The sequence below is a fragment of the Barbatula barbatula genome (assembly GCF_947034865.1).
Source record: "Barbatula barbatula genome assembly, chromosome: 20".
Taxonomy (NCBI): domain Eukaryota; kingdom Metazoa; phylum Chordata; class Actinopteri; order Cypriniformes; family Nemacheilidae; genus Barbatula; species Barbatula barbatula.
This window is the reverse complement of record NC_136783.1, coordinates 10,766,872-10,791,695: the sequence shown is the minus strand read 5'-3', so window position 1 is coordinate 10,791,695 and position 24,824 is coordinate 10,766,872. Positions and strand designations below refer to the sequence as shown.

The 24,824-nt window shown below is 36.7% G+C and overlaps 3 protein-coding genes across 8 annotated transcripts; 1 reads left to right on the top strand and 2 right to left on the bottom strand.

Annotated features, from left to right (window-relative positions):
- Nucleotides 1-3: 3 nt before the first annotated feature.
- tada3l (transcriptional adaptor 3-like) lies at nt 4-4,599 on the bottom strand. Of its 4 annotated transcripts, XM_079483427.1 has the most exons (11): nt 4,145-4,350; nt 3,951-4,036; nt 3,562-3,680; nt 3,206-3,439; nt 2,869-3,119; nt 2,598-2,703; nt 2,380-2,512; nt 2,163-2,266; nt 1,778-1,878; nt 1,144-1,335; nt 4-838 (listed from the first exon to the last, which is right to left on the bottom strand). In XM_079483427.1, exons 4-11 carry the CDS (start codon nt 3,413-3,415, stop codon nt 646-648), a joined length of 1,290 nt encoding a protein of 429 aa, XP_079339553.1. In that variant the 5' UTR covers nt 3,416-3,439; nt 3,562-3,680; nt 3,951-4,036; nt 4,145-4,350; the 3' UTR covers nt 4-645. The 4 variants fall into 4 exon arrangements, with proteins under 4 accessions (XP_079339553.1, XP_079339552.1, XP_079339554.1 ...); XM_079483426.1 differs by lacking the exon at nt 3,562-3,680 and having other exon boundaries at nt 4,145-4,599; XM_079483428.1 differs by lacking the exons at nt 3,562-3,680; nt 4,145-4,350 and adding an exon at nt 3,722-3,805 and having other exon boundaries at nt 3,951-4,088.
- arpc4l (actin related protein 2/3 complex, subunit 4, like) lies at nt 4,017-6,684 on the top strand. 3 transcript variants are annotated; one of them, XR_013788089.1, is made up of 8 exons: nt 4,225-4,391; nt 4,588-4,688; nt 5,230-5,348; nt 5,421-5,532; nt 5,610-5,705; nt 5,882-6,052; nt 6,143-6,321; nt 6,400-6,684. XR_013788089.1 is itself a non-coding variant. In XM_079483430.1 (7 exons), exons 2-7 carry the CDS (start codon nt 4,686-4,688, stop codon nt 6,146-6,148), a joined length of 507 nt encoding a protein of 168 aa, XP_079339556.1. In that variant the 5' UTR covers nt 4,017-4,391; nt 4,588-4,685; the 3' UTR covers nt 6,149-6,684. The 3 variants fall into 3 exon arrangements, 2 of the variants coding, with proteins under 2 accessions (XP_079339556.1, XP_079339557.1); XM_079483430.1 differs by having other exon boundaries at nt 4,017-4,391; nt 6,143-6,684; XM_079483431.1 differs by having other exon boundaries at nt 4,201-4,391; nt 4,540-4,688; nt 6,143-6,684.
- Nucleotides 6,685-11,003: 4,319 nt separating this feature from the next.
- On the bottom strand, nt 11,004-23,230 carry s100p (S100 calcium binding protein P). The gene is made up of 6 exons (XM_079483425.1): nt 22,781-23,230; nt 17,025-17,141; nt 15,642-15,812; nt 13,837-14,032; nt 12,467-12,747; nt 11,004-12,345 (listed from the first exon to the last, which is right to left on the bottom strand). Exons 1-6 carry the CDS (start codon nt 22,843-22,845, stop codon nt 12,261-12,263), a joined length of 915 nt encoding a protein of 304 aa, XP_079339551.1. The 5' UTR covers nt 22,846-23,230; the 3' UTR covers nt 11,004-12,260.
- Between the last annotated feature and the right edge of the window lie 1,594 nt (nt 23,231-24,824).

Here is a 24,824-nt window from a genome sequence, read left to right as displayed (position 1 = left end):
TATCAGCACCGCCGATTATAACACTTTCAATCGCTGATGGGAAATAAAAGAACACCAGTACGAAAAACAAGTTTATTTTTACACATACATGCAACAGCTGTGTCAAAGTCTAGTAGAAGAACAATTACAAAAAGGTAAGACAGACATTCATATTCACTGTAGACTCGTGTTTTCACACAAATGACCCTTGCTTGTTTTCAACCATAAACTCAAAACAAGAAAATGTCTTTGATCTATCCTACACATTAACACAAATACTTTTAATGATGTATAATGATAATAGCTTTCAATGTCTTTTATGTCAAATATTTGGGAACTGTACGGAACAGAAACAGTACATCTTGTATAAGATCCTGCAATTCTCGTATTATCCATTCTTAGCGGCACTTCAAACCTTTAGTGTCAAATACCTTTATTTACCAGAAGCAGTCATGGTTAGGTTTTACGTTGAATCAAGGACAGTTAAAAAATGGGAATATTTTATTAAAATATTTTCTCACATGTTACCTGCAGTGCAGTGAAATGACATTTGTTAAACCGTCTCTCAAATTAGACTGGGTGCAAAACTGTTTTGTATTATCTGTATAACCTGTCGATAGCCAACAATCACATAAAAAAACATCAAGGAATAGCCGCCGGTCAGATTTATCCATCCAAGAGTTTGAGAATACTTTCTCTCTCCTTCAAAGCTTTCCAGGCCTGATCTTTCTCTTTTTTTGTTGGTGTGCGTTTCTTTTGCCTGGCTGCCATGATGCGACGGAAGGCCTCCATCACCTCATTATCGGCAACTCGAACCCGCTGACGAAGCTCTTGTTTTCTCATCTCTTCTCGCGCCAACCTAAAGGAACAGAAATGAAAGGTCAATTTTCCAAACTCGCATTAACCCTGGTATATTACTACAAAACATATTTAAAACCCACATCTATGACACAGGTTCACCTACAATATTAACTTAACAGGCCTGCTTCAACCACAGTTGTCAAAGAGATCATCTGACTACCACTATGTAAAAAATCTGAACTTGTCACATCAAACTAACTACTTCTAACTCTTCAAAAGGTCTAAAGATTACAGACTTCTTAACTAAGACTAGACTTCATCGTGTGTGGCAAGTTTTTATCTGGATTTTTGAAAAAGACTCACTTGAGCAGCTCTTGCTTGCGTATACGATTGTGAGCTGTAAGCGCTTTGAGTTCAGCTTGTCTTTTCTGTAGCTCAGCTAGTACCTCATCTTCAGACTCGCCTCCGCCACCCTGCCTCTCATCAGAGTCTAGTAAGCCCTGAGACACTAGCTCTTCTCTTATCCGAGCCTCCAGAGAGCGTGTGTGAGGCACACTGTTAAAAGAGAACATGTTTTACTTTCAAATATTATTGCAGTTATTGTGTACAATGTATCAGTATGCTTTATTCCAAAAACCATTTGTGTTTGTCCATGGTATCGTCGCTGTCCTTCTGAAACCTGTATGTCCAAATTCTTATTTTTTCAGAAATTACTTTTTAAATGATTATATATGGTGTTGACAAAGTTGACAACACTTTTAAATGCTATTTATTGGTTAAATAATTTGCAAAACTCAGTGACAAACATAAAGGGTGACTAATAATAATGATTTATCCAAAAAATTAAATAGATGAAAGGTTTCAGGAGGACAGCAGTGATATGTTCAACAGAATCAAAATTTATTTTTCAACTAGGCCACATTAAATAATTTAAACTAATACCCAAAAACAATTTAGCAAAATAGCCATTTACTAGCAAATGGACCAACATATTTACCTGAAGGCTTTCCCCTGGCTACGAGGTGATGTACCTGCACCATCATCCTTTCCTGGAATGTCTGGAATGGGGGAATCCTCCATTGGGGCTATGATGTTTTCCTGCATTCATAATGAAACTTTTATTTTTGTTGCCATATTAGCACAAAAGCGTATTTTAATAGCAAAAATGAAATTCGTATAACTTAACTTCCTTTAACATTACAATAAAGATTTGAAGACAAATAGAATAGAAATATCAAAATAATGCTCTAGTAAAATCTTTTTTTATATCCTTAAAATAACTATAAATTGAAATGTACTGTTGTGATATATGAACTATACAAAAGCCTTCTACATGATGCGCAATATAATTATGTTAAGTGATTTTGACATAACTCACTGACCTCAACCAGTGCTTGTAGAAGCCGCTGAGTAAGAGGGCCAAAGGGACAGCCGTCTTCCGGTGGCTCATGCTGTGACTCTGACTTCTTTAAAAGAGCATCTACATCTACATAAACAATGAAAAACAACTATTTAACATACAAACATGAAAGCATGTATACCAGATTTTAAATGAAACACAACAAAATATATCTTTTTTATCTTTAACGCGAGAGTTACCTTTGGCATCCAGTTCAGAAAGAGGACCCATCAAGCTTTTCTTCTTGTCATTAGCTCTTGCACCTTCTCTTTGCTCCTCTAACAGATCTTCTTGAGCCCAGCGCTGGGAATAATGCTTTCCCAAAGCTGGGATCTGCAAGGCAATAACATGTAAAACAAACAGTTTTACAAAGGCCAAGTCCATGACGCCAAAAGAAGCCTCTAGTTGAGATTTTTACCTTGAAATACTCAGCTTCATCCTCAGGTGGCTTTAGCAACTCTTCAAGAACTCTGATCTCTTCGTTTGTAATATCTGCACAATAAGGCTCCACTGAGGCCCAGAATCTGTTTAACACAGACAAAAAAATTATGACTGACATTGCTGGCCGGGCTGGGTGATCCTTTGCATTCATACAAATTAGTTTTTCAGTATTGGATAAATAAATATATTAAATGAATTCATGGATTTAGTGTGTAACACATATAATGCATAAACACATAGTCTTATACCTGTTGGGAGCATCATTTTTGGGAGTGCGGGGTACATCTTGTGGGTCCACATCAAATTCAAAGTCCTGGACCTTGGTCTGTATGTTCTTTGATTTTGGTCTACCAGGACCAGGCCCAGGACCATGGCTACCTTTTCCATCAAGCTTCTGTTTTTTGGGTTTGGAATGGCGAGATGAGGCTGAAAGTTCTGTGTCTTTCCCTACTTTCAGGAACCTTTTGTCCCCCTTTTTGTCCTGCCAGTCTGTAAGTATCTGTTTCAGAGAAGAAATACAAGTCATATGACATAAGTGTGTCTGAGATACAAAGAGAACCAAGGACCAAAAACAATGCTTTTCACCTGTCTCTGTTCTTCCAGTGCTCGGAGGCGCCGGCTGGCAGAGGACAGGAGCGTCTCCAGTTCAAGCTGAAGTGTGTCCAGCTCTTCAATGCCAATACCATCATCCTCAGAGCGGCTGAGCACTGCAGTGTAGCGTGGACACACTTTCAAGTGGTCCACAGGTTTGAAGTCATAGTACTTCAGAGGGGGACAGTCCTTAAGTTCACTCATCTTCTCAGTAACAGGAACCTATATCTGAAAAAGGCGAGGTTGTGAGAAAATAATAAAGCAAAAAGGTTATATGCTTCCCAGAAATCAAATATTAGTAATAGTAAAGAGATGAATTACAATAAATGTTATTAAAAACGTATACATACATATAATATATACATTTCATACGTTGTTTTGAGTGAGGTGGTAATTGTGTGAACTGCAAGCTGTACGACCCTGTGTTGTGTGCTTTCATTAAACAAATACACACTTTTCATTCGCTAAACTGAGAAATAAGACAAACAAACAAGAACACTGAACACTGACCTCTGTATTTGACTATAGGGACATATAAGGATCCAGTTTAAGCTAGCGGCTACATGCTAGTAATGCTGTATGCTATCCACATCACTGGGAACCGGCAACAATGCATTAACACATATGTGTGGAATTCGATCTATTTTGACAATTACATTTTATAATTTGTAAGCAGACAAAATGGAAAATTAAAATGAACTCAAGTCATGCATTTGCTAAAAAAAATACAATTATTTACCTCCGTCGAAGGGGCATCCATTACTAGCTAAACCATTTTAGAAACGGGGGAATAGCGCACGTCGATCAAGCTTTATTAACAACAATCTATATTACAAAGGACAACAATAGTGATACGGTTATTTCAGACTACGATGCTTTATTATAGTTGTTACTGGATTTTTTATAATCGATATTTAATTACAAATAAGTTACCCAGTGTGAATTTTATTCCCCACAAAAACATAGTTGCACACGGAATAGTATATTCCAGACTGGATCGCGTCCAATAGCTTATTAAACCAGTATAATAAAAGATGATCTCTTTTTATACACTCAAACAATTAGTATTTGCCTAAAAGAGCGACAAAACGGTGCAGTGTGATATTGGCGCTTTATAAAAACTGCAACACATTGGATCTGTCGTGCTATTCGCCATATAAGGAAGAAAAAGCGAATCAAGGTAAATCTGCTACCGAGTTTAACCGTAAAGCTGTGTTGTATCCACAGTGCTTATTCGGTTTTGCTTCTTTAAACCATATAAACGCAAAAATGTATTTTATTATCCAATTTACACTCCAATGTAGTATATTTGTTTCTAATTTATCTAGACAGACACACGAAAGGACGATAATAAAATAGCGTTGCTCTTCTTATAGAAACAATACGGCAGTGTAAGCGAAAAGGGAAGGCGTGGCCTTCATCTCTACAGGCGTGGCGTGCAGACTTCCGTCTTGTAGAACAGACCTCGTATAAGATGGTAAGAGGTTTATATTTCTTGCTTTTTAATTGATTACGATATAATTTTGTGTTCTAGCCTTCACCACCAAATGCCACGCTGAACGTTGTTATCGTAACCCGTTTGCACGACGTTAGAGCGCTGATATTTGTCTTATTTGATCGAAGGATGGAACTCTGTGTTGATTTGTGCTAACGTTAACGTTAGCTTGCTAACGTCACCGAATAAATCACACAGATTTAAATAAAAATGTTCAAATATACATCTTGCCACACATACCTACAATTGAGCAATGTAGTCTGAAAAACTACTCGTTAGTATTTGACTGTGTTTGGCCAGCTGCGAGACAGGTTTTGTAATACTTCTGACCTTAACTTACAGTATTTATAGGACCTGATTGACACCTTAACGCTTAATCAAGTGCAATATATTCACATTCCTCACAGTAGTCAAACATACAACTACTCTTACCAATTAACAATCATGGTTTATGTGTAAATGTATATAAATGGCATGGGACGTCCGGTAAAATGACCAAATGTACACGATGTTTCACTTTTAGACAGCGACATTGCGACCCTACCTGAACGCGGTGCGCGCCACTCTTCAAGCAGCCCTGTGTTTGGAGAACTTCTCCTCTCAGGTAGTGGAGAGGCATAATAAACCAGAGGTGGAAGTCAGGTAAAAAAACGAGTGCGTCCACACATGTACGTTTATTTAGACACAGTAATTTACTAATAGGTTTCAATACAGGAGCAGCAAAGAGCTTCTGTTGCAGCCGGTGGTTATCAGCCGCAATGACAAGGAGAAGGTTCTGATCGAGGGCTCCATAAACTCTGTGAGAGTCAGCATTGCTGTCAAACAGGTATGCACTGCTAAATCTGAAGGATCTTGTGTAAGTAGTTGTTTAAGTTTGTTCTGACCCTTTTATGATGTTCTTAGGCGGATGAGATCGAGAAGATCTTGTGCCATAAATTTATGAGGTTCATGATGATGCGAGCGGAGAACTTCTTCATCCTCAGGAGAAAGCCAGTTGAGGTGAGACAACGTGTCATTTATTAAACAAAACATTCTTGCGTTTAATGTGAGATTTAAAGGCTGAAGTGGGTTATTTGAAATGTGCATACTATAGTTGACAAGTGCAAAGCTGTGAGTGTGAAAGCGCTATTTTTATAATTTAATCTGATTTTGACGCGTTTCCTCATTTGTGTCAGGGCTATGACATCAGCTTCCTGATCACCAACTTCCACACAGAACAGATGTATAAACACAAGCTGGTGGATTTTGTTATCCATTTCATGGAGGAGATTGACAAGGAGATCAGCGAGATGAAGTTGTCCGTCAACGCTCGAGCCCGAATTGTCGCAGAGGAATTTCTCAAGAACGTATGTTCGCCGTTAAATAATATGTATGCAGCATGTCTCTTAACAGCCATGTTTACATAAATGTCAATTTAATTTCTCTGTTTTTTCCAGTTCTGAGGAGCCACGTCTACGTTCCTAAAACCCATCAGAGATTGATGTTGCTTAGGAAAAAACCTCCTCAGAGCAAAGGGGGGGATCAGTTCACTAGTTAGCAACAAATCAGCAAGCAGATCCACAGGAACAACCGACCAATCCTGCAGCACTGCAGTCCCCTTTGCCTTCTGTTCAAGGTGCTCCTTGTGCCCATGGATATTAATAATTGTATTATACATTTAGTCAAGAATTGATTTCTCTTTCTTGTTGTTTAGGGAAAAAACAAGGTCAAGGCAGGTCCTTAAAAGTATTACCTGTAGTTGATATTGATGGGCACAGGAATCTTGTTGATAAACTGTAGAATTTTTTCTGTTGTTTTTTATAAACATGTACTCGTGTGTTTTCAATGTGTTTTAAAAAAAAGTCAATGTTATAGTGATCATGAGAAAAGAATAACTAAATTGGTGTTTATATTTTGAGACCGCTAATCTTCAAGATAACTATGCAGAAAAACTGCGTTAAATATAAACAAATAAATTCAATAAAAATATATTATGCTTTCTGTAGCTCTCTTAATTCTTTTACGGATTTGGTTAATGCGTACGGTTAGTATATAATCATTGCTATACTTCATATACACTTTATCTTACTTTAAGCTTTTACTGGTGTGGTTGCACTTTTCGACCTTTTTTAATATACATATTAACTTCCCCTTGTACAAATACACTTTCTATTTTCGCATTCATGTATCAGCTTTATATTTTGAACAGATAAAGTCATCCAAAGAGTTGAAGTCAACTTTCCATTTGCAGTTTAACTCTTGCCTTGCACACTATCCATCATATTTTCTAATGGATTTTAGACTTGAGCACCGTAGTGGATATTCATTAAATGCTTAGGGATCAATAAAGTACATAAGAGCTATTATTTTTAGCACTGTGGTGATGAGTTAAGGATACCCACCTAGTTTATTCAATGAATTGTAATCAGATTGTGATAAGAGTGTTTATTCATGTTAACTGCATTATAGATTATATTTTATTTGGCTCATGTTAAGATATAAAGATTTCATGTTAAGAGTTGCTTCTAATTTACAATAAATTTGAAAAAATGGTTCTACATCGAGAAAACGGTCTTGCTTTAAATAACGGTTGCTCGACTACATTAAGACAAGTGTGCATGAGTCACACATTTAACTTGCATCCAATAGAGGGTACAATGCATTTTGATAGTGTGATGTCACCCTGCAAGCTATGGCAGTGTGGTCAGAGCCATTTGTGCGCGCACTTGTATCAACAATTGTTGTCACCTGCTATCAGTCTGATGTCATTGTCATGTCTACAAAAAGTGTAATGCAATTCAGAAACCAAATGCTTGAAGTTACATGACTTCTTTCAGCATCGTTGGTTATTCTGTATTGGTTTACAGTCCATTGTTGTCCGTTGTCTTATTTTTAGGTATAAAGAGCACTGGGGTCTTAGAACAGCGCAGGGGGCTTTCAACTGACCCCACAGTGATTCACACTTAGGATAACTAAGAATGGCGAGAGGTTGTGCATGCAGGTTTCTGGCTGGTGGTCTGTTGTTGTACGGATGAGTCTGCTAAAAGCAACTGTGGTCATGAATTCAAACAATACTACACTGAATCCAGCTAAACATCTGACGTTTGTGTGAATTTTGTTCTTTTGAAACTACATTAACAGAATTTGTATTGAGACTAACGTTAAACATGTTGGCCTGGTTTCACAGACAAGGCTGAAGGCTAGTCTCCGACTAAAAGGAATGCGTGACCTGTTTTAACTTAATATCATTTGCCCAGAAATACCTTAAAATATATCCGTGCATTGTTTTGTCTCAAGATTCACACCAGTAAAGTATTCTTCTAAGGAATCTTTATAAAAGCCATTCATATCTTAATTCAAAGACAAATTGTGCTGGCTAAGCTGTGTCTGTGAAACCGGGCTGTTGTCTTTGGGACAAAATGTCCACTAAAATTAGATTTTTTTAGCAAGGTTTATCTGCGTTTCATTGCTTGGTATGTGTTGGTTGGTTAATGCATTGTGATTTTAAACGCAGAGCAAGGAACATGCTTTAGTGTTTGCAAGTTAATACTCCATCCTATGTCATCTTAGGCCTTTAAAAGATCTCAAAGATCTCAAACACTCTTTTTACTTCAATGCCGTGTCACATCTGTCTGCATAGCTGTGATCTAGGCAAAGAATATCTATTTTAATAAGAGCTGAAATAAAGTATATGTTATGTATTTACAGTTTAGATCACTTCATATATTGCCCATATATCCATTTAAGGTCATGATTGCTGTTATCTGTTTATGGAAAATAGTAGTAGTAAGCAATGAGTAAACGTGGTCAAATAGGTAATATAAATGGGCTGGTTCTGTTTAATGTAGTTTGCGTTTCTCCAAAGATCGACAGCAGAGGGAGCCAAAGTGCCACAGAGGACAGAGAGTAGGCAGATTTACAACTTGCCTATACTGTACCATATACACATCAGTACAATGACAGAATACTTTATTGTGAGTCTACTCCTGCTGAAAAATATTTTAATCCCAGTTTTTAGCTACAAACGAAAATCATTCTTATTAACACCTTGAGAAATTGTATTCATATGCCATTCACATCTTAACGCTTTCTGTACTTTTTGGTTAGTGTACAGATAAAAGGATATAGCCTCAATTGACCAGTTTTTTTTTACACTGTAAAAATTGTAAGTCATTAAATAATTTATCCCACATTTGACTAGTTATCAGTAAAACAAGCTTTTTATTAATTAATTAAAAAATATATGTTGCCATCAATGTTTGATTATATAGTTTGTCTTTATGTTGTATAGTGATAGTTCATCCAAAAATGAAAATCCTGGCATGAATTACCCAAGTTGTTTCAAACCTGTATTTATTTATTTGTTTGGTTGTCCACATAGAAATATATTTGGAATAGTATTAGCAACTGAGATGTATGAGGCATCATTGACTACCATAGTAGCAAAACAGATAGTTTTAGTTTTTTGTTCTGTCGAAAGAGGAAACTTTTGACTACCATTTCAATTTTTCTTACTATGGTAGTCAATGGTGGCTAATAACTGTTTGGCTACAAGCATTCTTCCAAATATCTTTCTTTGTGTTTAACAAAATAAAGACAGATTTGAAACAACTTTAGGGTGAGGAAATCATGATAGAATTTTCATTTTGGGGTGAACTATCCATTTAACCATTTAAATAAAATACAACAAACTTAACTCATCAAATTTTTAACATTTATTAATGTATGTACAAAAAAAATGTAATAAAAAGGAATCCGGAAGTGCTTCTGGACCAGTGTTTACATCTTGCAATATAGAGTAAAAACAGAATAAATGTATGTCTGTGGGATTTGTCTCAACAGGTAGTGGTCTAGCTTTTGTTGAAACTAGTAACTTTGTATTAGCACCTATCGTACTATTGCTCTTTTATGACATATCACTTATTGCTTTGGATAAAAGCGTCTACTAAATGACTAAATGTAAATGTTACATATATATATATATATCTGCAATAAAAACAGTGCATGACATCACACTGACATTAATGATGAGGGTTAAAGGTCTGTTCAAATCACAAACTTTAAATATAAGCACGCAGCACAGCAGTAATTATCAGCTTCTTCTCAAGTGCTTCCTCTGCCGAGTCCTCAGCCCCTCTCGGGCAGATCCACACACAGATGTCCCTGTTTAACAAAGCCCACAGCTGCATGGATCAAGCACAGGAAGGACCATATTTGTGAGGAAGTGTCCGTCAGGTCATGATCATGTTCTGTTGCCAGGGGAACAGCAGGAAGTGTGGGCTTTCCTGTTCCCAGATAAGGGAGAGGGAGAGAGATGGCCCTGTTCATTGTGTGTTGAGGTGAAATGGGGCAACAAACTTGCTAAATGTTTTGTCTCAACTGCCTCGCGATAACAGCTACATCACCTGAACCATCATACCTGTGCTGTTTATCTATTCTGAGCCTTTATTTTATTAATATACTGTATATCCAAAATCTGTCACATTGTACATTTTGCATTTCTGCTCCAAAAACACACCACTGGATTGTTTGTGTCTAAAACTGGTGATTTATATTTTTATAAAGGCCATTAAATTAGCTATGATGTTCTATTGAATGCATATTATATGACTAGGTTTGACAAAAGACCGTAAACCAGTCCGTCGCGTCTGAAACAGAAATCAGACCCTGCTGTGAACTTCATCGCCATATCCCATCACTCTGTCTGGCAGATAGTTATTCTGGAGTTATGAGCAATACCTTGCTTGCAGACCCAATAAAACTCTCTAGATCAGACAGATCCCATCAACTGGCCAACAGGACCAATGGTGTGTCACCGCAAACCAAATCAAACCCAGCAGAAAAATGACATGGCCGTCCTCTTCTTTTTTACAACTGAGTTGTAAATAATAACATCTTAAAACTTAAGCTCAGATGCTGCCTTCAATTTAAATCAAATTGTTTAAATCAAATTTACAAGTTACTTTACATTACATTACATTACGTTGCAATTAATTGGTTCAAGTTGGTTAAATTATGAATAAATCATGAATTTATGTATGTTAGAAATAGGAAGTGTAACATCAAAACTATTGGAGCTGAAATATATTAAACAATGACCAACAATTTCAATCAAAACATATATCTGTTAACATTAGTTAACATTATGGACAATGAACTTGCCTTAACACAGATTTATAAATGTTGTAACAATGTATGTGGTTCATTGTAAGTAGCTAATGCATTTACTATTGAAACATTGCTGTAAAATGTTACTGAATTAATGTGCATGTGATTCTTTGCATGTTTAGTATGTTTCAAATAATGTTAACTGACCAGGAGGCTTTACCGTTTTTATTCATTCGCTGTAAAAAAGAGGCACTGTTGATTCTTTCTGTGCAAAATTCTAAACATCATTCAGTTATCCTGCTGTGTTTGATTGGCAAAAGACAAAATACATCAAACATCTTCAACCTACAAACAACGTATGATTTAAGGATCCTTCTTAACATAAAGCCATTTCATTAACCATGTAACAATAAATGCAGATCTGTGATAAACAGATTCATTTTCACAGTTGATGTGAAAATGCTACAAGCCGCTTTGTACTGTATACCCATAAATGTATGCAGGACTAATTCAACAGTAAACCTAGAAGCACTTCTCCCAAAACTGTTTCTAAATGTGTGAAAATTCTCTCCCTCACGTCATTTCCAAACCTGTGTGACTTTCTTTCTTGACCAGCACACAAAAGAAGATATTTTGAAGAATGTTTGTAACCATACAACACTGGTCCTATTGACTTATATGGACATTTCAGAAAAATCTTCCTTTTAGTTCTACGAAGAAAAAGTCAGGTTTAAATCATACAAGGGTAAATAAATGATGAAAGAATATTGGGGTACCACACAGGCGTAGTCACACTCAACGTTGAATTGCCATCAGTAGAAAACAATGTTGCTTGATGTTAGCATGCGGCTAATAGCCAAAGTATCGATACAATACTCTATGAAAAATAAATATTGTGAATTGCCTACGATTCCTTTAAACGCTGTCTAGGTAGACAACTCACTAGTATTTGGAACACAGCTGCTGAGCTTTTGCTCATTCACACCGTAACTTTAACAGTTTACTACTGGATTTTCCACAAAAAAGCACTCAGCAGTTAGAAGACACATATTAGTAGCACTTAACAAAATGACCTTTGGTTTTAAGAGAAGTGTTTATCAAATAGACACGAATGCCAGCAGTCACATACAGCAGCAGATGGAAGTATGCAGGTGACAGCGCCGGTCGATTAGATTCAGCCTTCATGGAATTAAGTCGCTGCAGTCCGGTGGTCAGCGAATGTAATGTACACCCACATCTAGTTTGTATACGTTGCTCATTGAGTTTCAAAAGAAGTCTGGAAATCCCAACTACGACCACTAGGGGCCCTGCTGAGCCAACACAACCTGCTGTCAACACAACCTGAATAGATTAACAGGGGTGATGGGGGGTCAGAGGAAGACCACGCGAGCCAAAACGCCTCAAGTCTCATGTGTTGGTTTCTGTGTCTGTTGACTTATACGTGTGCGCTGACAGCTTGTGTTGCGTTTAAACCCCGTCCTGGATGCCGCCGTTATACTTCCGAATACTGACCCTGCCCTGAGAGTTTCCAGTTAGAGAGTACAGCCCCATCCTGCAAGGAACACAGCGATTAGAGACCTCTCTCCGTCTCTCCAGCCCATCTGATGTTAGTGCAAATGAGAAGCTGCCGCCCTCCGGTCTGGGGTGATCTATCTCCACACCATCAGTCTCACCTTTTGATACGACTGATCTGCTCGCACAGGAAAGACAGATACTGATTGAGCTTCACCATGGCGATGATAAGCATGCCTCCCACAAGCGTGCACGTGGGCCAGAGGAGAGAGCTCATGATGGCCCGCCGACCATAGAGACGCGTCAGGAGAACGCTGTCGTGCTGCTCCGAAGGGTCGTAGTAACACGATACCTGCATGTGCGTCTTTAGCCGCTCTGAGATGTTCATCACGATGGTGTGCATCAGCGTGTGATCCTTGTGACATTTTGGCATATAAAAACACTGGGGAATGAAGGAAATGTGTTTAGTAAAAATCAAACATAGCTAGACACCCTAAAAATAAAGAGACCATTCCAAATTCTAATTGAATCAGCATTTTCAGATGTATTGTGGTCATTCCAGTCTAGTGTCTATTGAATTTCAACAAAATTAAACCACAGGAGTGACAAAGTCATCCAACAGTAATGTGAAAGACTTACAGCATGACCAGACACATTTATACTGTGATATAAATCAAGGCTATGACATCATTGTTTTACTTAAATATATGTGCAAACATAACTGTTGTGTTGCCTAAAAGTGAATGTGATTTGTTTTCCTAGAAGTATTGGAGGTCTGAAAAATGCTGAACGTCTTTTCTGTTATTTTCTGCAGATAAATGCAAATGTGAATTTGAAATTTGGGATAAATATTGTCAGTAGTTAACTTCACAAAACAAACATGATCATTTTACCTAAACACATACCTATAAATAGCAATGAAAATATTGCTCAAATGGTCCCATAAATTTGTCCACGCCTGTATATTTTTCTATACATAGAAATAGAATGTATTTCTAACCCAGATGTAAATAAAATATAGTTTTTACTAAATATTTAATATGATATATCTGTAATGCAAGTACTGTATATCATGACTACTGCAATTGTTTTTAATTACTTACAGTAATTACACCCATATTATGGAAAATGAGCATGATTTCCCTTCTTTTACTCTGTGTACCATAATCCTCAGGGATTTTTTCACAAAGCAGAAAGGAACCTGTTATCTCCATTTAAGATTAAATGATTTGTTAATTGGGTTGTCACAGATAATAATGAATATACTAACTGATAATTAGTGCCGTTTCAAGTTTATCCAAATACAAGCAAAGCGACAAAGCAGAACTGATGAAGTAGAGTCTGAAAGCACATTCATCTTCTCCTTTCCCAATCATATACAGTATGAATTTGGTATAAATGTGTGCTCTTGATTTTTCGCAAGATAGTAGTTTCACCGATACATTTCATCATGGACAGGAAATGGGATATAGTGTATAGGGTGTATAGTGTATAGGATATAGTGTAATGCATATGGTCAGGTGTGGTGTACCTCAGGGTTGGCCTCATAGACCTCTTCGTTGTGGGAGAGTTTCATAACCCTGCCAGTGGAGTTCAGACTGACGTACACCTGAAGACACGGATACCTGGAGCTCTTCCAGCATTCAGAGCCACAACTGTAGCTACAGTTTACTTCGACAACTACACTAGAGTTCAGCACTGTGCAGATTGACTCTCCTGTCCAAACGCTGAGAGAAAGAAGAGAAATGTTAAAACATTTTGAGATTTTTGGTTACCTACCCTTAGTGCCCTTACTTAGAGAGGACGCCTAATTATTTTTTCATGCAGGAAGGGATGTGGTGATGTGTGGGTCAGTTAAAAGCAGGAGACAGACCTTTCTACAAAGTTTTGTTCCAAATGTTCAATGTTTACATAAATACATCAATTTGCAAACATAGGATGAACAGAAATATCGTATTAACTGCACATTGCAACATATAATCAAAGCTTTCATTCTGAGCCATCATCATGACAGACCAAGCATGACATCAGGGTCACCATCCATATGCACTTGGGCACATGTTGGTAATTTGGCCGTCTGTTGTGATGCTCAACTGCATGTTAGTCAATGTCTTTGCTATGAATATCAAGATTCATGTTCCCTTTTATTCCAAATGCTCAGCTGCCTCTTTAATTGTCTTTGACTGAAGCCTATGTCAGTGCTTATCTAAATGCAATCTGTAGTGGGCCAGTGTGTTATTTGGAATGGCAGGACCAAATTTCAGCTGCTAGTAATGATGGCAGGGACGGAATCTGTTAATGTGCACTACACCGTGAACAAGAATTAGTGTTTTACCGGATTACTGAAATTGGAAAACATTTTATGAACCAGGTGAGGAGAGTAATAATAATATATAATAATGTGTTATATTTAAAGGAAACACCTGTAATCACAAGCATTCACAAGCAGGACAGAATAAAGCACTATAGTACCTTATACAATCTAAAACATGCAAAGATCAGAGAAGAATGAGAAATAGCTCTCACGAATACAATAGAATGACATACTGCTGCATAACATAAAAAACATAAAAAGACCAGAAAATGAGAAACAGCTTCAATCTACAGATTTCTAGAATAGAATAGAGTAGGGTACAGTAGAATAGAGTACAATAGAATAGAATAATGACAGCATTTGAGAAATGGCAGCAATCTACAGATTTATAGAATAGAACATGATGTGACCAGAAAACAATAGCATATGAATAGAATATGAGAAACTGTTGTGATCTAAAGATTTATAGAATATAATGGAATGGAAATGAATATGAGAAACTGTTATAATCTACCAATCAAATTTATAGAATGGAATGGTATGGCATGGAATAGAATAGAACTCTATTCTATAGAATGTAATATAATAGTTCTAATCTACAGTTCTAATCTACAGATTTATAGAATAGAATAGAACATGTGAAACTGTTCTAATCTACAGATGTATAGAATAGAATAGAATAGAATAGAATAGAATAGAATAGAATAGAATAGCATGGCATGGCATAGAATAGAATAGAATAGAATAGAATAGAATATGAGAAACTGTTATCTACAGATTTATAAAATAAAATAGAATGGAATATGGGAAACTGTTATAATCTACAAATCAAATGTATAGAATAGAACAGAACAGAACAATGACAGCATTTGCGAAATTAGATTTAGAAATAGAACAAGATGTGTCCAGATAATAGAACAGAATAGGATAGATAGCTGCCCCAAGTCACTCAAGAACACATGATGAGTATTTGTTGTGATATTATTGAGTCTGTGTGGTCCAGGGTGACTGAGCATCTTTACCTGTCTGAGTATGAGCGGACCATTGTAATGCCCAACACAAAGTACATCATGGCTGAAAAGAGAATCATGCTGAGGCCTAAAAGGATGGCTCTGTCCTCTCCAGCTTTCAGTGCGGTCACCGTCCTCCTCTTCTCCAAAATATCATACTCACGGATCTTCTGATAAATGCTCCTGAACAAGTGACATGTGAAAACCCACAAAGACACTTGAAGAGATGAATGTAGGCAAGGTTCGTATAAAAACTTTAAAACTAAACTAATAATTATTATATGAAACATGGTGGTTTGACCACACATTTTTAAGAAACTGATGCTTTGGTTCATCGGTTACTGCATAATAACAAATTACAAAGAACAATCTTATTGTTCAGGACGAATTTGCTGTGTTTCCTAGACTAAACCCATACTGACACAGGAATGTGCCATGCACTGTTCTATTACATATGCATAGTTAAGTCCCTTGCAAATATTTAGCTTATGATTATTTAATCATGTTTCAACAGCAGGTCATATTGCTTTTGAAGATTATGCATGGTGCTGAAGGGAAGCTGTCTAACCTGTCTATCTTTATCAGTGACCTTTGGATAATTACTGTGAGTACAGTGGTCAAAAGCATCACAAACCCACAAATTACTTCCTGGGATTTACGTCAGTATCCAACATTGGTTTGCTCATGATTTCATGCTCATTCATTATATTATGCGCATTCAAGTATAAATAATTTATCACGGCTAAATCAAAATACATGCAGACTTAACTGCTAGTAATAGTGAGTGAATTCTCTGCATTGATAAACTATAGTTTATTCATATATGAAGTAACAGTAATAGTCACTAAAATCTCTGTGGGTGAATAAACAATTTTCCTTCTTTATATGAACTATGATGTAATAATAAGAGAAAAATATTTGCACTAAATGAACTTGTATGATGTGCCGTCACACAAATAGTGAATGATGCAACAATTGCAAAAATCTCTCCATTAAATCCACTATTATGCAGTGGAACCAAACTTTTTGAATTAAATAAAGTACGATTTAATATCAAGACTGAGTTAAATCTTTACATCAAATAAACTATGATGTTACAATACTAAGGAATACAATCTTTGCATTAAATAAACTATGTATTGTAACAATAACACTAAGAGAACTTTCATGTAATTAAATTAAAAAAAAATGTAATTAAATTAAATCATTATCAATAACTAAATATGAAATGATTCATCTCTAAATTAAATAAATATATTATGTATAAACAAGAGATTGTGAATATTTTAGTTTAGCTTTGCAAGTTTGTCTTCTTTTCTTGTTGCTTCTCACAAGCGAACCCAAAATTATACAGTACTTATACAGTGGTTTAGTTAGTTTGTCGTTTTACTTTACCTCCTCCCACTTCCTGATGTTTGAGCTCCTTTGCTTCCAGCCCATAGAAACATTCTTCCAGTTAATCCAATGTGTGCAGCTCTCTGTGAAGAATCCGTAAAGCACTGCCGGGATGACCTGACGGAAAACACACACTTTTAAATCCACCATGTGTTCCCCAAACACAGGTCTGCCTCCACACCGTCCCCAATTCAAACAGCTGAACGTGTGCCCTCTATACCGCCTGACACCAACAGCCTTATATGTCAGACAATATTCAATGTTCTCTCTATGCAGATTCTGCCCTTCATAGATCCGTTACGAGGCAGGTGCCGTAAATTTTACATAGTAAATCCAAAAAGAAAGACAAACTGTGTTCCAAGTGAAAAAAAGAAGAGTTTAAAAAGTCAAATTGTAATCCTCTGTCACATGTGGTCAGAACCGTCTCTTCATACATACAACTCCAAGCATGGATCTCAGCATCTGGTCCTCACTTCCTGCCTGTTGTTTTGTTATTGACTATTCATGGGCTGGCGAGAATCAGGATGGAAAATAATAATAAGAGGAGTGAGCAGTGAGGGAGACCATTCACAGCATTCATCCCTTCCTCCAGCCCCATTAGAGAGAGAGAGAGAGGAAAGGGAGAGAGAGAGAGAGAGAGAGAGAGAGAGAGGGAGAGAGAGAGAAAGGGAGAGAGAGAGAGAGAGAGAGAGAGAGGGAGAGAGAGGAGAGGTAGAGAGAGAGAGAGAGAGAAAGGGAGAGAGACAGAGGGAGTCCTCTCCTCCTCCATCCGCCTGTTGCTGATTTGTGTTGATGGAGAGTCCAGTAGCATCAAGGTGACACAGGTGTTTTAGAGCCACATGCCCAGGATTGACTGCACACTCGTGTCCTCAGATGATATCAGATTCAAAATGGGAGGAGACCACTTAATTTAGTGAGTCTACAAAGTGTTTAAAGGGATAGTTCACCCCAAAATGAAAAATAATTTCATCATTTACTCACCCTCATGTCATTTCAAACCTGTCTTGCTTGTATGACCTTTATGCAGAACATAAAAGATGTTTTGAAGAACACTGGTAGCCAAACAACATTGGCCTGTATTGACTTTAGACACAAAAATAAAGAATAATATAAAATATCTCCTTTTGTGTTCCACAGACATAAAGAGTCAGATTTTAAACAACATGCAGGAAAATAAATGAAAACAGATTTTTTTTATTTTGTGTGAACAATCCCTTAAAGCTGAAATGTAAAGTACATATGAATCAAAGACATATAAAAAAGGACGTTGTGAAGGACTTTTGGCATATGATGTTGTCAAAGCTACTGTGACAGTATTAGAACGTAATAATAATGAGATTCCAGAGCAAAGGGTAGATTTTATTTCTTACATTTTGAGCTGTTCCTCACACAAGGCTAAAATCTTGGAAAAGAGCATACAAAGAGTGTCTATGAACTAGAAATGCCTTGTTTTTTCTGCTTGAAAGTATAGTTGACAGTGCTTTTAAAGGTACTGCAGTGGCATGCAACCAAATGAAAATACATAACATTTTGTCTTGGATCAAGTACATTAATTATTACCCAATGTACCACTGTATTTAAAAATTTGATTATAGTATGTTAAGTTAGAATAAACATCAAATAGAATAAACGTATTTACCTATCTTACATATAAAGTGCGGGGCAGCAGAGAGATTAACTAGATATAAGGCTGAGCCAGACAGTAGCACTGACCCAAGAAAACCAGCTGTCCCCCTGCTATAAAACACCTGCCAGAAAACCGCAGAGCAGGGCAAAATGCCACCATTGTTGCCAGATATTTCAAGAAAAGTCCAGTCTAAACCAAAACCATAGGACATAGCTGAAATCAAACTCAGGAGATAAATAATACTGTATGTAAAGTGAAGCAAAAACAACTGCTGTTTGTTTCATTATTAATAAAATTGGCTGAAATTATGTGGATATGGCAACACAGAAAGGCACAAAGACAACCGCATTCCATAATTGTAATATTGAATATGGAAGCTTGGTCTGTAGACAGTTGTCAGTATTTGACCTTGATAGGTAAAGAACTGTTTGCATGAGACTTTTGCATTGCAAAAACCACAAACATCTGGCGTTCAACCAAAGCATCTGGAATGTTTATGGGATGTGACTGCGCATCATGGGAGTTACTAAACCCATATTGTCACTACAGTGATTTATGAGCTGCTGTCGATACTCCACATTCCAGCTTGGTGGGAATAACGCTGTGAAGAAAAGGCTGGAAACAAAGAAGCTGCAGGGAACGGAGTGTGTCAGGAGATGATGATATATTCAAGAAAGCTAATGAACACAAAGAGATTCTGTTGTAGTTTCTTTTTATGCCCATTTAGTTCGGTTGGGACGGGAATCTGTTGTTCCAGGTGGGCTGCTCTTCCGTCATCCAGTCTTTAGCTAAATGACACAGTAATGTTGCCTTCTGGAAGCCTGACACTTGAAAATGATAAATAATAATAGCTTTTTCCTATTAAAACTGTTGGCATGAGACCCAGGTGTCGGAGTGCGAAACCACCTGTGAGCGAAAATGGAGCTTAAAGGGAAACTTTACTAGCAAATCAAAATGTCCCCATGTTTTACTAACCCCCCAGCCATCCTAACTGAATATGGTTTTCTTCTTGAACAATAATGCAGTCGGATAATACCACGTATCATATTAGTATCATTTGTTGAAGAGAAATATCCTTATTGACAGCGCTATTAAAGTTTATGTCTATTTTCGTCATCTCTCGAATGCACGTGAACCATAGGCTTGTTTTCATTTTTGGGTAAAATATAACTTATTGATAGCTTTTCTTTATGTCAGTTACATTTCTAGATTTCTTGGTCTATCACAAAAACATTGATGACTTTGGAATCAATTGAGCATTGGAAATTGGGAAAAGTTTTCATTTTCCAATATACTCCTTTACAACTGAGATATTTAAGAGTTATCATTTGTGATTTTCATTCTTATGGGGCTAACTATGGTTTTGTGTCCATTGAGACTCTTAAACAACGTGGCATTCATTAGCAATGTGATCCTAGCTAACCCTTGTTATTTAACAAACAATTACACAGCTAATGTTGCATGAAATTATGACTCTAACGTAAAAAACGAAGGAAACCTCTATAGAACGACATTAGTAAAAAGGTGAAAATGGGTTAAATGAAATCAAAGCTGAATGAATCGATGTGTACCAAACAGCTAACTCAGATGTTGGGATGGCTAATGCACTCATACCTGGTATTTACAAATGTGACAAGTAAAAAAGAAATATCAAAGTTTCCAATGTATCAAATATCATCATAAATAATTAAAAAGGACATTTATGGTGTGTGACAAGCTCATCAATATTCCTATAGTCTTTGGCCTTTGGAGAATTTGGTGTGTTCTGGGATTGAAAAAGCATTGAAAAGTAGGCGAATCAATCAAGTTGTCATCGGACTCCGTAATGAAAAACTTAATTAGGTAGGAGCATTGTCATCAAAAGATGCCGAGATTTACTGTCGGTTAATCACTGGCTGTTTACAGGGTCAGACCGATCACAAAAGACGTCGCTTTCATTCTAAAAACTCCATTCAGTTACTGCTTTGGATCTTGACAAGTGTTTGTTTTTGTGTTCATTTACAGCTCTCATCAACCAAACATAATTACCTTTTAATGGAGCATTTTGAGCTCTATTACACTAATGAGATTTTTATTTTTAACGCTGCTGGCATGCAAACGTTTTCTAAACGCTCGTGTACGAGGGGCTTCGAAATAACAAATGCTTTCTTTTGCACAGATGCAAATGCATACAAGTTAGATTGATGAAACCGACTAAAAAACAACAAACAAACATCATTCTGGTCCTCAAATAGTTCAGGTTTATGAGATAAATGCACTACAGTAAGTGATCTTTCAATCATGAATATTTAGTGCTTTGATAAGGGTTGTTTGCTAAAACCAAGTTTTGTGACTAAGTACTCAAGTCTATTTTTAAAGCTGAATTAATAATTGAACACTTAAGTGGTACCTGTGGAAACTACCAGAGATACAAAGATGGGGATAACAAAACAGTTTGGGGTTATAAAGCTCAACTGGAAGTGCTCACTGTGAATACAAAGCTCTACATATTGAGGAACATGAAAAATGCTTTAAAAACTAAGCACATAACTTAAAGGGATAGTTCACCCAAAAATATATGACTTTTGTATGACTTTTCTACGCAAAACACAAAAGATGGTATTTTGAAGAAAGCTGGTACCTGAAAAGCACCAGCACCCATTCACTTATGGACACAAAACCAATGCAAGTGAATAAGTGCCGGTTACCAACATTCTTCAAAATATCTTCTTTTGTGTGCTGTGGGGAAAAAAATGTCATACAGGTTTGAAATGACGAGAGGCTGAATGAATGATGACAGACTTTTTTATTTTTGGGTGAACTAGCCCTTTAACATCCATAGCTAGCAGATGGTTTTTACCGGGTATCACAAAAAACAAACCATTAGACATCAGGTCTGTTCATGTTCCAATTCAACAGAGACACTCAGCAGAAAGCAGGTGAGTTCAGGACATTCCTGAACTAAGAACTTGAAGCAGATGGTGTAAGAGGACTTGTGTGTATCCGCAAGACTTCTGTGTTGGAAGGTCAGTGTCTCTTTCACGACTACACAGCAGCTGGAGACTGACATCACTACAGCAAAACATGCTTTACATTTTACAACGTGAAATTTACAACCATCAGTGCCACGATTAGCTTTAAATGTATGTGTGGGGGTCGGAATGCTCTAGCGTTGGGTGCGTTTGACAAGCGAGAACTAGGTCGTAAATATTGGTGAGTGTGTTTACGACAACCAAACAGAAACTGTGTTTTCGCTTCAGTGTCATAGTGCGTGATGACAGGGCAAACAGGAGAGTTGCTTGTTGAAAAGAGGGTGTCTAGATGATAACATTTATTACCCCAGTAAACACATCCAAGTAACTGGCTGACTCGCTTGTGGAGACTGGAACGTGGTATTTCAAGTCTGACACCAGCTGGATGCTATTTTTGGGTCCTGATTCAAGAGGAGCAGAATTCAGATGAACACAGTGATATATGTAATTATTTAACTTTAGCACCCTGATACAATTTCTTATCAGTCATAGGGCTTTATACACTTGTTAGATCAACCTGCATAAGCCCAAAACTAAACACTTACTAGTAATTTAATTTATATATATATATATATATAAATATTCTGAGATTTTGATCTAGAATCAGTTTGCAATCTAAAGGTTTAGGAAAGTGGGAACAATTCTGTTTTGTTTAACTTGTCTAAATAGTCAAATAACAATATACAAACCAATCTCTAAAAAACTACTTTACAGAAGCCTGTTGCAGGAAGAAATTTGATATGCAGACCTAAAAAAGTCTAGGAAAAGCCTATAGCCAGGTATATACAGCTTTCTTTTTTTTGTCATTCCTAGAATGGCTTTGTCTTTTCTTGGAAAAGAAGCGTGGCTCATACATTTGAGTCATTACGCTGTCAAGTCAAGAGAAACTGTCTAATCTTTTATAAGCTCTTAAATACACACTGGTCTCACATCATCTTTCACATCCTGAACTGTACGGAGAGACGTTCAATCAATGGTTCACAGAAGAAAAAGTACGTCAGTGGTACAACATCAGTGGTACAACAAGGCCCCTATTTCAGATCTCGTACATTCTGGCTGAAAGACTTTAAGTTCTTCAACAACATTATCAAAGGTGTTTTATAACACACTCTACTTACATTTCGAGTAGCTCAGGTTCAGGTGAGGTCCTCATTGTATTTGCTCGCATTGAGATAGATTTCATTTTACCATCAAGACTATAAATCCTTCGGGTTTGAAGGTTTTTGTCTGTGGTGGTTCCTTTTGAAATACCACAAATCACAAAGCCTTCCCGGCAGTCATCGCATTCAACATCAGCCAAAACATGAGGGTCCTAATGTGATCAGACGTGTGCCAACAGATTATTTAACAAACCCGATGAACCGGCCATGAGAGATTGACACGGAGAGCGCTTTAGTCAATACCGCTTCGAGCGAGAAGGCAGAAAGCTCACGACAGAACCCATCAATTTGGCGAATGTAAAAGCTGGCTGTTTTCCTCCAGCTCTGTCTCTGGTCAGAGATCCAGTCACCAGATTGTTAATCACGCTTACTCAGACTCATTCACACTGCCACAGAGTAATGACACCTAAACAACGGGAATAAATCACAAAGCATAGTCCAAGACACGCACAAAACAAGTCACGCAACATTGATTTTGTTGTTATGGGTGTGGTACAGTCAGTCGATCTATGTCTTGTTTATCTTTTAATTTTTTTTATTAAAATTAAAAAACAGACTTGTTTTCTGAGGATATATGCAGTATAGAATTTATTTTCAAACTTTACAGGAAATTTGTTTCATAAATCCGACATAAAGGAATAGTTCACCTTCAAAATGAAAATTCTGTCATAATGAACACACCCTATTTTCATTTGAAACCTGTATGACTTGTATCCCTTAAGTGAGGTGTGCCCAAAACGAGAAAATAAAAGATCCTAAAGGGTTTCGTTTTTAAAACTCTGCCCTTTCTTAACTGACGGTTGATTGTGCCAAATGAAAAAGTCACATGAAAAGTTTGAGCCGAGGTCTTATATATACATTTACTCAATGTATATTTCTTTACAGAGTTGGACAAATACATTTAAAAGATATAAAGATATACAGTGGGGCAAAAAAGTATTTAGTCAGCCACCAATTGTGCAAGTTCTCCCACTTAAAAAGATGAGAGAGGCCTGTAATTTTCATCATAGGTACACTTCAACTATGAGAGACAGAAAATCACATTGTCTGATTTTTAAAGAATTTATTTGCAAATTATGGTGGAAAATAAGTTTTTGGTCAATAACAAAAGTTCATCTCAATTCTTTGTTATATAACCTTTGTTGGCAATATATTCTGAGAATTTTTTTTTCTCAATCTTTTAAAACAAATTTTTTGACTAAACTAAAAATTTTTACTATAAACTAGGAAGAAACATTTTATTTATCTTCTCCACAGTGTCTTGGATTGCACAATACCTTGATGGGTTTGAGAGATTTTATTTCAGCATTATGTACTGTACAGTATAATTTTGTGTTATGGATGTGACATGTACATTCTCAGAGAATGTATTTGTTACCAATATATTGAACCATCAGTTTATATTTTACTAGACCCCTGATGATAGAGTCCAGACATCTGGAACATATCGGTCTGTGCACAAGTTTTCTATTTTAAACAAGATCAATAAACATGTTATGGATGGACAAAAACGAAAGACAACATTCTCTGTAGGATTTCCGTAAATCAAAATGCACAAACCAGAAGCAAAAATACCGGACAAATGGAGCAGGGACGGCTCTTTATAGAACATAAAATAGTTGTTTTGTTATTTAAATTTTCATGTGACCATTTATGAGGAATGTGGACGGTTGCAGATGTGACTATTTTGAAAGCAGCACTCCCCTGACTTTGTAAAACATGCTTAAAAAAAGAAACTTCACTTGATCATTTATACCACATATTGTTAATATTTGTGCTATCAGTGTGGTGAAAAACTTTAATACTGTCAAAAACTTTTCATAACCTTCATACATAGGCCTAATTTCAAACCTTTTTTATAGTAAGATTGACATTAGCATGAAGTTGCCCATACGTTAGAGCACATGCTGATTCTGGCAATCACAGTTCGCCTACAGTCAATAAACACATTCCCTCCATTAGCTGCACTTATTAGTCTGAACAATCAAGCTGAAGTCTAAAA

Coding starts and splice junctions, on each gene's coding strand:
- tada3l (XM_079483426.1), bottom strand. CDS start 3,415: ATGAGTGAACTTAAGGACTGTCCCCCTCTGAAGTACTATGACTTCAAA. Junction 2,267..2,379: donor TTCTGAACTGGATGCCAAAG/GTAACTCTCGCG, acceptor TTGTTTATGTAG/ATGTAGATGCTCTTTTAAAG. Junction 1,336..1,777: donor AGCCAGGGGAAAGCCTTCAG/GTAAATATGTTG, acceptor CTCTTTTAACAG/TGTGCCTCACACACGCTCTC.
- arpc4l (XM_079483430.1), top strand. Junction 5,349..5,420: donor AAACCAGAGGTGGAAGTCAG/GTAAAAAAACGA, acceptor GTTTCAATACAG/GAGCAGCAAAGAGCTTCTGT. Junction 5,533..5,609: donor TCAGCATTGCTGTCAAACAG/GTATGCACTGCT, acceptor TGATGTTCTTAG/GCGGATGAGATCGAGAAGAT.
- s100p (XM_079483425.1), bottom strand. CDS start 22,845: ATGAAATCTATCTCAATGCGAGCAAATACAATGAGGACCTCACCTGAA. Junction 15,813..17,024: donor ACATCAGGAAGTGGGAGGAG/GTAAAGTAAAAC, acceptor TCACTTGTTCAG/GAGCATTTATCAGAAGATCC. Junction 12,346..12,466: donor CAGATCAGTCGTATCAAAAG/GTGAGACTGATG, acceptor TGTTCCTTGCAG/GATGGGGCTGTACTCTCTAA.